The 16,126-nt window shown below is 46.8% G+C and overlaps 1 protein-coding gene across 1 annotated transcript in view; it reads left to right on the top strand.

Moving 5' to 3' along the window:
• The window catches only part of LOC136579759 (uncharacterized), a 77,736-nt gene that overhangs the window by 40,445 nt on the left and 21,165 nt on the right, over positions 1-16,126 (top strand). The window contains exons 10-12 of the mRNA XM_066579822.1: positions 3,233-3,346; positions 5,408-5,463; positions 14,182-14,318. Of these exons, the coding sequence (XP_066435919.1) occupies positions 3,233-3,346; positions 5,408-5,463; positions 14,182-14,318 (307 nt within the window). The remainder of the gene's footprint in view (positions 1-3,232; positions 3,347-5,407; positions 5,464-14,181; positions 14,319-16,126) is intronic.

Below are 16,126 nucleotides of genomic sequence, written 5' to 3'. Positions count from 1 at the left end.
TTACCTTGTTTCTTCGATAATAGGCCCTATCCCGATTTTTGGTGGAGGCTTGAATACCCTGCCTCCAGCAAGCGAGTGCTGTGATTACACCACTGAATGGTTGTGATTAGTTCATCCAGCGTTGGCTCTGATTGGCTGAGTCAGCTATGCTCGTGATCCAATCACAGCACTCGCTTGCTGGAGGCGGGGTATTTAAAGCCATGACACCAGAAAGAGGAGAGTGATATGTCAGTGCAGAGGACACAGCAGCCTGCCTGTCACCCCCCTCCTCCCCAAGAATAAGACACATAAGAAAAATTATTTTCAGGGAAATGCATTATATATAGTGTTCAAGTAATATGGCAATTAAATAATACCATAATAGGACCTTAATAAGGTGTTGAAGAATGTTAAATGGTTAGTGCCTGCCCTTGTTACCCATTATAACCATGCGAGCTGAGCACTAAACGACAGAACTTGACTTTACCTTTAGCAGTTGCATTTCCGAGGTACTAACCATGTCTTCCGGTGCTCAGATACCCCAGGACTTACAGTATATCTGAATAGTGTAATAATCAGACCGTCACAAGAATAATAGATATGAAGCATGTATCAACACCATGAAAACACTAATACAAAATGAGGGACTCACCATTAGATGACAGAGGCAAAAAGTGATGGTAACCGGATGATGAGGGTGAGAATGAAGATGATGATGAAACTGACAGTCAAGACTTAGGCAAGTTGTATGGAACCTGATACTGACCTTAATACTAGACAACACTGTCCTTATGTAGCCTTCAGCTATCACTGCTGGCATATCCTATCTAAAATACTGTTCCTGAGAACAAAAGAGGAATAGGAACCCAGACTAGAAACCAAACAAGCAAGAGGAATAATGAACCAAGCTTAGACAGATACAAATGAGGAATGAGCAGACAAATACCAATGGCTGGGAAACAAAACTGGACTAAACATAGACCACACTGACAAGTGCAAGCTAGACTACAACAAGATGCTAGAACTAAACAAGGAATAGTGGACTACACACACATAGTTTCCATTGTCACCAGCAACCACACTGCAGAAGACAGGGTTAGTTAAAGGGAGGCTAGTAAATGAGTAAGTCCTCTCTAAAGCAGGTTGGTTGAGTGCTGAGGTCAGCTGAACCACTCCAGTGAATCAGCAATGGGAACATTTATATAGCAACTGCCCCAACAACAGGTAAGAAAGCAGGATATGACGACATAGCAGGAGAATTCCTGCTGGTTGTAAAACATATACTACAGTTTAATCCAACCCTGTGTATTGATAGTGGATGTAATGTTTGCATCTTTGCCCTTTCAATGGGTTTTCTAAGCAAATATTATTGATGACTTATCCTCAGGATAGGTTATAGATGATCACTGGGGATTCGCTGTTCAGGATCCCCAATGATTAGCTAATCACCTGGTCTGCTGTCAATGCACCGAAGTCAGATGTCATCATTGGAGTTGCAACAGAAAGTCTAATAAACGGCTTCACTCCCATTGAAATCAATGGGAGCCAAGCCGCCTATTACACTTCCATCTCTGACACCAATGCAGAGCCGGAAGTGTAATAGGTGGCTTCATTCTCATTGATTACAATGGAAGTGAAGCCGTGTATTAGACTTCCTACTCTGACCCCAATAACAATGTCCGGCCCCGTGTACTGACAGTGGTTTGAACATTTAGTTGATCATTGGGAATCCCAAGTGGCGGATCCTGGCAATCAAATATTGATGACCTATCTTGAGAAGAGTATTCATATGGAAAACACCTTTTAATCAAAGGAAGAATCGTAGACAAAATATAACATTTTAAATGGAAAGCCCCACAGACGTGTATCTATTTGGGTCACGGTAGCTTGTGGTTTTATGCAGCATCCGTTCACCGTGCGTGTGATATTTAGAGGAGCTGGAGATAAAGCTGATGCTGTTTCGTGTGAGGTCAGCTATAATATAGAGGCTCCCATCATTGTTGTCTCAGCCTCTATAACTGGGTCAGCATGAGCTATAACCATTGTTTTTACTCATGTAATTGACCTGACCTTTACCTGTTAACTAGGGATGAGCGAGTATACTTGCTAAAGCACTACTCGCTCGAGTAATGTGCCTTAGCCGAATAACGCTGTGCTCGTCCCTGAAGATTTGGGAGCCGCTGCTGCTGACAGGTGAGTCGCGGCGGGGAGCGGGGGAGAGCGGGCAGGAGAGAGGGAGAGAGAGATCTCCCCTCCGTTCCTCCCCGCTGTCCCCCACAGCTCCCCGCCCCACGCTGGCCCCCGAATCTTTAAGGACGAGCAGGGAGATACTCGGCTAAGGCACATTACTCGAGCGAGTAGTGCTTTAGCGAGTATACTCGCTCATCCCTACTGTTAACATTAGATTTCACTGGTGAACTTTTACATTATGACAATCAGAGATGTCAAAAGAGTAGAACCTGTAGGTAATCCATTTGCTTCCATTAAACAGCAACCATCAGCACCTTTATCTACTGAGCAATGTACGGGTCTTGTATTGGGGTTCCTATATAAAATAACATATATAATCTAATAACCTTGCTAAGTTTTTTGCACAGGAGAAAGTGTTGGCATGTTCTTTTTAATGCATACCTATGATAAATAACAATTTAGTAGTACTGTACAAGGTAACATGTAGAACCTTTATAATCTACCTTTTTCTTTTGAGGGGTGGAACAACATTTTCATCACCTTCCAGCAGCCTGTAGTTTCCCCTTTACTTACTGTAGGATTTTTGTAAATATCCAAAATCCTGCTCAGTCACTTAAAAAATAGAAGACAAGAAGAGGGAGAGGAGGGAGATGCAACTGCAGTCAATTTTGCTCAGTGTATCAAATACTGGTAACCAATAACACAATCTTAGGAAACACTGCACTAGCCATGATGCCTACCTTACATCAAACTCAACTTGAAGCAAAATCCTAGATTCGAGATAACACAACCGAATCAGAAACATAATTGATGCCTACATTAACATCTAACACACTAAAAAGAAAACAACACCTTTTAAATTCCTTCTTTTTTCCACAAAATATGCCTAGGAACAGGCATCTTACAGTACATGGGTCATCTTTTATGTAATGTCAAAATTGTCTAATGGTGTGTGGCATAATATCAGGCAAAGCCTATGAAGTGTGAAGATGATCTGTATATAAAGTACAAGATGATCACATTCTTGGTCACAGCTTAATATTCTATCTTCCATGTTATGTAGCCAGGACACCAACCGTAAGACAATCTGTCATCAAGAAATTCAAGACTCAGGCTATTTGCTTTGAGACTAAATATAATTACTTCATACCAGGCAGCATCATGGTGAGCGATGAAGGTAAGGATCTACAGATGACAAATACATGATAGTATGATTGTTCTTGTTTATTATAGAGTAGAAAACACTTAGTTTCCACTATATCACCATCTGTACCTACATCATTTACAGGGAGAGACAGGGAGGCAGTACTATATGTACCTACTTCATTTACAGGAAGAAACACGGAGGCAATATCATCTGTACCTACATCACTTACAAGTAGATACAGGGATGCAGTATCATCTGTACCTATATCATTTACAGGGAGAGACAGGGAGGCAGTAATATCTGTACCTACTGTACATCATTTACAGGTACAGACAGGGAGGCAGTACCATCTGTACCTACATAATTTATAGGGAGAGACAATGATGCAGTGCCATCAGTACCTATATCATTTACAGGGAGAGACAGGGAGGCAGTACTATATGTACCTACATCATTTACAGGGAGAGACAGAGAGGCAATATCATCTGTACCTACATCACTTACAAGTAGATACAGGGATGCAGTATCTGTACCTACATCATTTACAGGTAGAGACAGGGGGCAGTACCATCTGTACCTACATCATTGATAGGGAGAGACAGTGATGCAGTACCATCTGTACCTACATCATTTACAGGCAGAGACAGGGAGGCAGTACTATATGTACCTACATCATTTACAGGGAGAGACAGAGAGGCAATATCATCTGTACCTACATCACTTACAAGTAGATACAGGGATGCAATATCATCTGTACCTACATCATTTACAGGAAATGACAGGGATGCAGTACCATCTGTACCTACATCATTTAGAGGGAGAGACAGTGAAGCAGTACTATCTCTACCTACATCATTTACAGGGAGAGAAAGGGAGGCAGTACCATCTGTACCTACATGATTTACAGGGGAGAGACAGGGAGGCACTACCATCTGTACCTGCATCATTTGCAGGGAGAGATAAGGAGGCAGTGCTATCTCTACCTACATCATTTACAGGGAGAGACAAGAAGACAGTATCATCTGTGCCTATATCATTTACAGAGAGAGACAAGGATGTAGAACCATCTCTACCTACATGATTTACAAGGAGAGACAGGGAGGCAGTACTATCTCTACCTACATCATTTACAGGGAGAGACAGGGAGGCAGTACCATCTGTACCTACATCATTTACAGGGAGAGACAGAAAGGCAGTACCATCTGTACCTATATCATTTACAGAGAGAGACAAGGATGCAGTACCATCTGTGCCTACATGATTTACAGGGAGAGACAGGGAGGCACTACCATCTCTACCTGCATCATTTGCAGGGAGAGACAGGGAGGCAGTACTATCTCTACCTACATCATTTACAGGGAGAGAAAGGGAGGCAGTATCATCTGTACCCACATCATTTACAGGGAGAGACAAGAATGCAGTACCATCTGTACCTATATCATTTACAGAGAGAGACAGGGATGCAGTACCATCTGTACCTACATCATTTACACGGAGAGACAAGAAGACAGTGCCATCTGTAATTATATCATTTACAGAGAGAGACAAGGATGCAGTGCCATCTGTACGTACATCATTTACAGGAAGAGAGAGGGAAGCAGTACTATCTGTACCTACATCATTTACAGGGAGAGACCTGGGAAGCAGTGCTGTCTGTAACTACATGAATTACAGGAAATCACAGGGAAGTAGTACTATGAGGCCACTCTGACAAAGCATTTGAAATGCTCGCTAAAAATGCTGTACTGAGCCTCCATTCATTTCAATTGGGCTTCCAAGACAAGCGTTTTAGAGAAGTGTTTCTAACACACGCTAAAACAAACGCTGTATGTTCTATTTTTGTGTGTTCAGCGCATTTTTAATGCACATCATCGCCAAATGAAGTGTTGGGGTGCGTTAAAAATGCTGTCAAAGGCGGTCAAAAACACCGCTCTAAAACGCTGTAAAATGCCGCATTTAAAACAGTGGCGTTTTTACAAACGCCTTTGTGACAGTGGTCTAAGGGAAGTTAACACAATTACAGCAAGCACAATTTGGCAAAGACAAAGTGGTTTCACCGACTTCCAGAAATCTTGTTTTTCTGTATTTTAGGAGATGAGGCTTGTGCTAGAGAACTGGAGAAAAAAGTGCCTATTAATTTCCGAGAAGTAAGTTTTTAAATATCTACACAATGTTCCTGCACATTTGCTTCTTGGTTTGTTTTTTTTTCTATCCTTAATCTGGAGGAATCTTCTAATGCTCCCCCCGCCCAGCAGGCATAGATACAGCTTAGCTCTAGTATAGCTCCAAATAATGCTGTCACCTAGTAACAGTCAGATACCAGCTCTATACAGTGAGGCATCTTTCACGCAAGCATTTTATAGCTACAATTTTGCTGTGATAAAACACCAGCTAAATATCACGACCATCTGAAGCATTGGATTACCATACATCCGCTCAAATGGACGATTATCTGGTGTATAAAATCAGCCGGCCGTAAAAGATAGCACATACGGTGTGCATTTAAGCCACCCACTTTTACGTGCATTCGGAAAAGATAGGACTTGTTCCATCTTTTGCCGAAATACGCCGGCCATTCCCATAGTCTCCTATGAGAGCCGTCCGAAAAGGGAAGGGGGAGGGAGGTGAGAAGGAGTTTAGCAGCAACTCGTGTTGCTAAAGTCCCTCCCCCTACCCTTGCCGGAAGCTCCCATAGACTTCTATTGGAGCTACTATTGCCGCGATCAGCCCGCAAGGAGAGGAGGACGGAGGGGGAGAGACTTTAGCAGCACGAAGGTCTCTCCCCCCTGTCGACAGAAATCTGGGCTGCAGTATATATACACCACAGCCCGGCTGTGTGAATGGGAGAGAAAACGAGAGATTGCATATACCTCCCGCACTCTTTCAGCCATTTCTGAAAAAGGGCCTACATTCCTGAAAAGCATTAACGCTTTCCAATCCACTGTCTGACCTCTGAAGACATTATAATTTAAGGCTGTACAGCTCCGATGTTGGAAGACGTCCATCGGGTTCTCTTACTGTATATTGCCAGCCTCTCTGCTGTCGGAGCCCATCCAACGTGTCACCTCATGCAATACTGGCTTTAGCCAGCATATAGCGCCGTTGTATAACATTAGAAAAAGAGTAAGCCCCCTAGGAAAACCAGGATACAAATTGGAGCCATGGACACAGGATATCCCATCTCCACTACCAGACTACTACAGATGCTCTTTATAGGTTTCACATCAAGGATTCACTTTACATTACATTTGGATAAATTAGTCACTGTATTTTAATATAACTAGAGATGAGCGAACGTGTTCGTCCGAGCTTGATATTCGTGCGGATATTAGGGTGTTCGGGATGTTCGTTATTCGTAACGAACACCATGCGGTGTTCGGGTTACTTTCACTTCCTTCCCTGAGACGTTAGCGCGCTTTTCTGGCCAATTGAAAGACAGGGAAGGCATTACAACTTCCCCCTGCGTCGTTCAAGCCCTATACCACCCCCCTGCAGTGAGTGGCTGGGGAGATCAGGTGTCCGCCTAATATAAAAGTCGGCCCCTCCCGCAGCTCGCCTCAGATGCCTTGTGAGTTAGATGAGGGACAGTGCTGTTTGTACCGGAGCTGCTATAGGGAAAGAATTGGTAGTTAGTGTAGGCTTCAAGACCCCCAAAGGTCCTTATTAGGGCCAGTAATACCTGTGTGTTGGCTGCTGTTAGCAGTGGCAATTTTTTTTCTTCTCAAAATCGGCTCTGCAGAGCGTTGCACCCGGCATTAGGGACAGAAGTGTTGCATAGGCAGGGAGAGTGTTAGGAGTGAGTGTAGCCTTCAAGAACCTCAACGGTCCTTTCTAGGGCCATATTTAACCGTGTGCAGTACTGTGCTGGCTGCTGTTAGCTGTGCTGCATATTTTTTTTCTTCTCAAAATCGCCTCTGCAGAGCATTGCACCCTCCATTGATACTGCAGGGAAAGAATTGTGTAGGCAGGGCCACAACACAGTTATTATTCATTGAATATACGCAGTGCGGCCTTTTGCTTGTAAAACAAGTGAAAAAATTCTATTTGACCTGCCTCTGTCCGTCCTAAGGGCTGTGGACACGTGTCGGCTGCGTGTGCAACGTTTAAAAATCAGACGCACCCAGCTACGTTTTACTGCTGGCTTCGCCATTTGCTTTCCTTAATTGGGAAAAAAAATACCTGCTCTGCCAGAGTTATAATAATTCTGCTACCCTCAAGTTCTGTGCCACATTAGCAGGGCCACAGCACAGTTATTAAACTTCTCATGTTCATTGAATATACGCAGTGCTGCCTTTTGGTGGAAAAAAACTGAAAAAAAATCTATTTGTCCTGCCTCTGTCCGTCCTAAGGGCTGTGTGTACGTGTCGGCTGCGTGTGCAACGTTTAAAAATCAGACGCACCCAGCTACGTTTTACTGCTGGCTTCGCCATTTGCTTTCCTTAATTGGGAAAAAAATACCAGCTCTGCCAGAGTTATAATAACTCTGCTACCCTCACGTTCTGTGCCACATTAGCAGGGCCACAGCACAGTTATTAAACTTCTCATGCTCATTGAATATACGCAGTGCTGCATTTTGGTGGAAAAAACCTGAAAATAATTCTATTTGTCCTGCCTCTGTCCGTCCTAAGGGCGGTGGACACGTGTCGGCTGCGTGTGCAACGTTTAAAAATCAGACGCACCCAGCTACGTTTTACTGCTGGCTTCGCCATTTGCTTTCCTTAATTGGGAAAAAAATACCAGCTCTGCCAGAGTTATAATAACTCTGCTACCCTCACGTTCTGTGCCACATTAGCAGGGCCACAGCACAGTTATTAAACTTCTCATGTTCATTGAATATACGCAGTGCTGCATTTTGGTGGAAAAAAACTGAAAATAATTCTATTTGTCCTGCCTCTGTCCGTCCTAAGGGCGGTGGACACGTGTCGGCTGCGTGTGCAACGTTTAAAAATCAGACGCACCCAGCTACGTTTTACTCCTGGCTTCGCCATTTGCTTTCCTTAATTTGGAAAAAAAATACCTGCTCTGCCAGAGTTAATAACTCTGCTACCCTCACGTTCTGTGCCACATTAGCAGGGCCACAGCACAGTTATTAAACTTCTCATGTTCATTGAATATACGCAGTGCTGCCTTTTGGTGGAAAAAAACTGAAAATAATTCTATTTGTCCTGCCTCTGTCCGTCCTAAGGGCGGTGGACACGTGTCGGCTGCGTGTGCAACGTTTAAAAATCAGACGCACCCAGCTACGGTTTACTGCTGGCTTCGCCATTTGCTTTCCTTAATTGGGAAAAAAAATACCTGCTCTGCCAGAGTTAATAACTCTGCTACCCTCACGTTCTGTGACACATTAGCAGGGCCAGAGCACAGTTATTAAACTTAGATTATTCATTCACTAGAGGCAGTGGGGCCTTTCGTTTTCAAAAAAGGGAAAAAATTATATTTGGCCTGCAGTCTTGCGCCAATTTATTTCCTGCCTGGGAAATCAAATCACTGGTAATACAGCATGCTGAGGGGTAGGGGTAAGCCTAGAGGACGTGGACGTGGCTGAGGACGCGGAGGGCCAAGTGAGGGTGTGGGCACAAGCCGAGCTGCTGATCCAGGTGTGTCGCAGCCGACTGCTGCGCGATTAGGAGAGAGGCACGTTTCTGGCATCCCCACATTCATCGCCCAATTAATGGGTCTACGCGGGAGATGGTTATTAGAAAATGAGCAGTGTGAGCAGGTCCTGTCCTGGATGGCAGAAAGTGCTTCGAGCAACCTATCGTCAACACGCAGTTCTGCGCCGTCCACTGCTGCAAATCCGAATCCTCTGTCTGCTGCTCCTCCTTCCTCCCAGCCTCCTCACTCCACTACAATGACACCTGCTCAGGAGCGGGAACACTCCCAGGAACTGTTCTCGGGCCCCTGCTTAGATTGGGCAGCAGCGGTTCCTCTCCCACCAGAGGAGTTTATCGTCACTGATGCCCAACCATTCGAAAGTTCCCGGGGTCCGGAGGAAGAGGCTGGGGACTTCCGCCAACTGTCTCAACAACTTTCTGTGGGTGAGGAGGACGATGACGATCAGACACAGTTGTCTTGCAGTGAGGTAGTAGTAAGGGCAGTAAGTCCGAGGGAGCAGCGCACAGAGGATTCGGAGGAAGAGCAGCAGGACGATGAGGTGACTGACCGCAGCTGGTGTGCAACGCTTACTCAGGAGGACAGGTCTACAGAGGGGGAGTCAAGGGCATCAGCAGGGCAGGTTGCAAGAGGCAGTGCGGTGGCCAGGGGTAGAGGCAGGGCCAGACCGAATAATCCACCAACTGTTTCCCAAAGCGCCCCCTCGCGCCATGCCACCCTGCAGAGGCCGAGGTGCTCTAAGGTCTGGCAGTTTTTCACAGAGACGCCTGACGACCGACGAACAGTGGTGTGCAACCTTTGTCGCGCAAAGCTCAGCCGGGGAGCCAACACCAACAGCCTCACCACCACCACCATGCGCAGACATATGATGGCCAAGCACCCCACAAGGTGGGACGAAGGCCGTTCAGCGCCTCCGGTTTGCACCCCTGCCTCTCCCCCTGTGCCCCAACCTGCCACTGAGATGCAACCCCCCTTTAAGGACACAGGCACTACCGCCTCATGGCCTGCACCCACACCCTCATCTCCGCTGTCCTCGGCCCCATCCAGCAGTGTAGTTCAGCGCACCGTCCAGCCGTCGCTTGCGCAACTGTTGGAGCGCAAGCGCAAGTACGCCGCCACGCACCCGCACGCTCAAACGTTAACCGTCCGCATAGCAAAATTCATCAGCCTTGAGATGCTGCCGTATAGGGTTGTGGAAACTGAGTCCTTCAAAAGTATCATGGAGGCGGCGGCCCCGCGCTACTCAGTTCCCAGTCGCCACTACTTTTCCCGATGTGCCGTCCCAGCCCTGCACGACCACGTCTCCCGCAACATTGTACGCGCCCTCACCAACGCGGTTACTGCCACGGTCCACTTAACAACGGACACGTGGACAAGCACAGGCGGGCAGGGCCACTACATCTCCCTGACGGCACATTGGGTGAATTTAGTGGAGGCTGGGACAGAGTCAGAGCCTGGGACCGCTCACGTCCTACCCACCCCCAGAATTGCGGGCCCCAGCTCGGTGGTGGTATCTGCGGAGGTGTATGCTTCCTCCACTAAAGCACCCTCCTCCTCCTCCTCCTCCTCTATCTCGCAATCAAGATGTGTTAGCAGCAGCATGTCGCCAGCAGTCGGTGTCGCGTGGTGTGGCAGCACAGCGGTGGGCAAGCGTCAGCAGGCCGTGCTGAAACTACTCAGCTTAGGCGATAAGAGGCACACGGCCCACGAACTGCTGCAGGGTCTGACACAGCAGACCGACCGCTGGCTTGCGCCGCTGAGCCTCCAACCGGGCATGGTCGTGTGTGACAACGGCCGTAACCTGGTGGCGGCTCTGCAGCTCGGCAGCCTCACGCACGTGCCATGCCTGGCCCACGTCTTTAATTTGGTGGTTCAGCGCTTTCTGAAAAGCTACCCACGCTTGTCAGACCTGCTCGTAAAGGCGCGCCGGTTCTGCGCACATTTCCGCAAGTCCCACACGGACGCTGCCACCCTGCGCACCCTGCAACATCACTTTAAGCTGCCAGTGCACCGACTGCTGTGCGACGTGCCCACACGGTGGAACTCTACGCTCCACATGTTGGCCAGGCTCTATGAACAGCGTAGAGCTATAGTCGAATACCAACTCCAACATGGGCGGCGCAGTGGGAGTCAGCCTCCTCAATTCCTTTCAGAAGAGTGGGCCTGGTTGGCAGACATCTGCCATGTCCTTGGTAATTTTGAGGAGTCTACCCAGGTGGTGAGCGGCGATGCTACAATCATTAGCGTCACCATTCCTCTGCTATGCATCTTGAGAAATTCCCTGCAAAGCATAAAGGCAGCTGCTTTGCGCTCGGAAACGGGGGCGGGGGAAGACAGTATGCCGCTGGATAGTCTGGGCACCCTCCTGTCTATTTCTCAGCGCGTACAGGAGGAGGAGGAGGAGCATGAGGAGGATGAGGAGGAGGGGGAAGAGACAGCTTGGCCCGCTGCTGACGGTACACCGGCTGATTGCCTGTCATCCTTTCAGCGTGTATGGCCTGAGGAGGAGGAGGATCCTGAAAGTGATCTTCCTAGTGAAGACAGCCATGTGTTGCGTACTGGTACCCTGGCACACATGGCTGACTTCATGTTAGGATGCCTTTCTCGTGACCCTCGCGTTGCACGCATTCTGGCCACAACGGATTACTGGGTGTACACACTGCTCGACCCACGCTATAAGGAGAACCTGCCCACTCTCATTCCCGAAGAGGAAAGCTGTTCGAGAGTGTTGCTATACCACAGGACCCTTGCGGACAAGCTGATGGTAAAATTCCCAGCCGACAGCGCTAGTGGCAGAAGGCGCAGTACCGAGGGCAAGGTAGCAGGGGAGGTGCGGAGATCGAGCAGCATGTACATCCCAGGCAGTGCAACAGTCTTTAAGGGCCTGGACAGCTTTATGGCTCCCCACCAAGACTGTGTCACCGCTCCCCAGTCAAGGCTGAGTCGGCGGGAGCACTGTAAAAGGATGGTGAGGGAGTACGTAGCCGATCGCACGACCGTCCTCCGTGACGCCTCTGCCACCTACAACTACTGGGTGTCGAAGCTGGACACATGGCCTGAACTAGCGCTGTATGCCCTGGAGGTGCTTGCTTGTCCTGCGGCTAGCGTCTTGTCGGAGAGGGTGTTTAGTGCGGCTGGGGGAATCATCACAGATAAGCGTAGCCGCTTGTCAACCGACAGTGCCGACAGGCTAACACTCATCAAGATGAACAAAGGCTGGATTTCCCCAGACTTCTGTTCTCCACCAGCGGACAGCAGCGATACGTAAGCAATACGTAGGCTGCACCCGTGGATGGAAGCTACGTTCTCTCTCACCATCCAAAACGGGGACATTTCTGCTTCATCAATCTGTGTCTAATATTCCTCCTCCTCCTGCTCCTCCTCCTGAAACCTCACGTAATCACGCTGAACGGGCAATTTTTCTTAGGGCCACAAGGCTCACTCAAATAATTTTTCTGAACAATTTTTATAAGTTTCAATGCGCTTAAAAGCGTTGGAACTTTAACTTGAACCAATTTTTCGTTACACTGGGCTGCCTCCAGGCCTAGTTACCACTTAAGCCACATTAACCAAAGCGATTCACCTGCCATCTTGGTTGGGCATGGCCAATTTTTACTGAGGTACATTAGTACTGTTGGTACACCAATTTTTTGGGGCCCTCACCTACAGTGTAATCATAGCAATTTGTATGTTCTTCGCCTGCACTCATGGTACAGAAAGGTGTGTGGGGTTGGCCTACACTTTAGCTACATAAATGTAACTTGGGCCTTGGCTATACTAAGGCTACTGAAATGGAACTAAGACTGCGCTCCCACTATACTGCTGCTTCAGAATTGTTACTGGGGCCTGTCTTGAGTGCTACTATTGCTGACATGGAACGAAGACTGCGCTCCCGCTATACTGCTGCTTCTGAATTGTTACTGGGGCCTGTCTTGAGTGCTACTATTGCTGACATGGAACGAAGACTGCGCTCCTCCTATAATGCTGCTACTGATATGTTAGTGGGGCCTGTCCTAATGCTACGGCTGAAATGTTACGAATTATGGGCTCTGCCTATACCGCTGCTAATGGTATGTCTCTGGGGTGTGGAAACAGAGGCTTCCCAAAGACATGATGGCGGCGAGGCCATTTCCCACCAACGCGGTTACTGTTAAGGTGCATATAACCACGGACACGTGGAGAGGACACATAGTGCCTCAAAAACATCCCCCTCCTCCTCCAACAGGGAAAACATTCTTGGCAAATGCCTTTGCATTGGTTCGTCTGGTGGCAGTCCAAGAATTTCACCTTTACCGACACAACAAGAGAGCCCCCACACCATCCCCCCGCCACGGCCCACTTAATCCTGGCCGCATTCCGAAAACCAACAAAATACAACCGTGCTACTAGGTCCGCAGTCACCACCACATTCCCACCAACGCGGTTACTGTTAAGGTGCATATTACCAGTCTGACTGGGGCATGCAGACACCTTGACAAAATGAATAGTGTGTGGCACATAGGTTCCCCATTGCTATGCCCACGTGTGCAGCTCCTGATGGCGGTGGCACAGGATTATATTTCTCATTGCTTCTGTACAGCATTGTGGGCTATCGCCCCGCCCCTTTTAAAGAGGGTCGCTGCCTAGCCGTGCCAACCCTCTGCAGTGTGTGCCTGCGGTTCCTCCTCATGGCAGACGCACTTCTAAATAGACATGAGGGTGGTGTGGCATGAGGGCAGCTGAAGGCTGCGCAGGGACACTTTGGTGTGCGCTGTGGGGGGGAGGGGGGGCGGTTGGTCAGCATATAACCCAGGAGAAGTGTCAGCGGAGTGTCATCCAGGCAGTGATTGTGCTTTGTTGTAGCTAGTGTGGTGCTTAGCAAAGGTATGCCATGCTAATGAGGGCTTTTCAGAAGTAAAAGTTGTTGGGAGGGGGGGCCCACTCTTGCCGGTATTGTGGCTTAATAGTGGGACCTGTGAACTTGAGATGCAGCCCAACATGTAGCCCCTCGCCTGCCCTATCCGTTTCTGTGTCATTCCCATCACTTTCTTGAATTGCCCAGATTTTCACACATGAAAACCTTAGCGAGCATCGGCGAAATACAAAAATGCTCTGGTCGCCCATTGACTTCAATGGGGTTCGCTATTCGAAACGAACCCTCGAACATCGCGGGAAGTTCATTTCGAATAACGAACACCCGAACATTTTGGTGTTCGCTCATCTCTAAATATAACTTAATTTTTTGTTTTTTCATAGATCGATGTTTATTTTAGTCTGTAGGTAAATGGATCCTCACAGCCGCAGCCCATGAAAATACCGAAGAGGTTCTGCATTATATCTTATCTACTTACGGAGCAACAGAAATTACTATTGTAAATGATAAAGTGCATTTGTCACACAAAGAAATATCGTAAGTATAACCTGCTGGGAGTAGTAGTAGCTGAAAAGTTACTGAATTAGGACGAATTCAGCAGTAGTGTTTCCCAGGCCAGAGAGAACATCTTAGATTAGATGAAAACTATTAGTGAGGCTCCTACCCTTAACCTTGCCACATACAGTTGTAATCAAAACTATTTAACCCCCATTGCTAATAAGATTTGACAAATTTACAAACTTTCAGTTTTTTGCAAAAAAAAATAAAAATACCAAAAACAATTTATGTAGCTTAACACAACTAATATAACACGTACACCATAAAATGCTACTTTTAATTACTACTGCTTCTTCATAATTAATCCTCATAAGAGCACACATTTGCAAATCAGGTGTTGTCTTAAGCACACCCGATGCAACTAATCAAGGGCTTGGTTAGTTTCATCAGGTGTGCTTGAGATAAAACACCTACAAATGAAATACCTGTAATGGCTAGGACTTTATTGACTGTAATATAGGTTGCATGTTAGAAATATAGCCAATATAGCCGATGTGACATTTAGGAGAGGTAGAGATGCTGTCATTAAGTTGTTCATATTTACCAATATAGTAAATGTGAATGCCTAAGCAAATGTACCACATGTATCTGCCTGTATAAACTGTCCGAACAAGCAAACTTTTTCATTGTTAACTTGTGAAAACAAATTACAGCTCCATGTAAAAATAGTCTTACCCTCAATATCCCAGTCCCTCCTAGTCTCACTCACAAGGTTCAGAATTATTTAGTGAAGACCTCACACTATAAAACTACTTTAGGCTCTGTTCGCACTTGTGTCATGATCTCTGCTTACTAAAGTGCACTTCCGAATCCACTGATACCATTTGCACCTGACCAACTCTATTGATTTACAATGGGGTGCATTAGGTTCTGCCAAGGTGTCAGTTTTTTTGATGGTATAAATATTGCTGCATGTAGTGCTGTTCTTCCTGTCTAATTTACTGGGATTACTGAATACACTGAATTATGTGCTACCTACTGGCCACACTGGAGTTATGCCACCGTCTACTGGCAAAACTGGAGTTATGTTGCCAACTACTAGCCACACTGGAGTTATGCCACAATCTTCTGGCCCCACTGGAATTATGTGCTATGTACTGGCCAGACCGGAGTTACACCATCTTCTGCTGGCCACACTTGAGTTACACTACCACCTTCTGGTCACGTTGGAGTTACACCAGCATTTGCTGGTCACACTGTGTATATCTCCTCTATAATAGAGGAAATATAATTATTGCACATCTACAAGTGTTGATGGGTCTCTGGGGCCTGAAAGCTTTTGAGACCCAAAGGGAAAGAAAGTGGGAGTCCAGGCCACTTAAGGTGTTCTTTACTCGTAATATTTGTTCTGCAAGGTTAATGAGCAGAATTGAATTCCTTGCCCATCCAAAGCCTGTATCTTTATAGAGTAAGTCTATATGAATCTCAAAGGGTCTTTAGGAGCCTCCATCCCAGATTCTTCTAAATTTGCTGGCAAAAAGCACGCAGGACTATTTTTTTTTGTAAAATGATAGCCACCATGATGGAAACCATGATAGGCAATGGGTCAGTCGGGTGTCATTTGTATTCATTATACAGTATATTAAAAAAAAGGTAGGCAATTTTAGAAATCACACACCAAAATCGGAAACACTCATGCGATTAAGGCCTTCGTTACAGAAAGACAGTCATCGGTGACCACAGTCTTGCTTCTTTGTCATAGACAGACAAGGGTAAAGCAGAAGTGCAGTGTAAGCGTCTTAGGCTATCTCAGCTTCCTAGACTTCTGGGGCAATAACTTTGGGTGA

The sequence above is a fragment of the Eleutherodactylus coqui genome, chromosome 10 (genome assembly GCF_035609145.1).
Source record: "Eleutherodactylus coqui strain aEleCoq1 chromosome 10, aEleCoq1.hap1, whole genome shotgun sequence".
In the NCBI taxonomy this organism is placed as follows: domain Eukaryota; kingdom Metazoa; phylum Chordata; class Amphibia; order Anura; family Eleutherodactylidae; genus Eleutherodactylus; species Eleutherodactylus coqui.
This window is presented reverse-complemented; position numbering and strand designations above follow the sequence as displayed.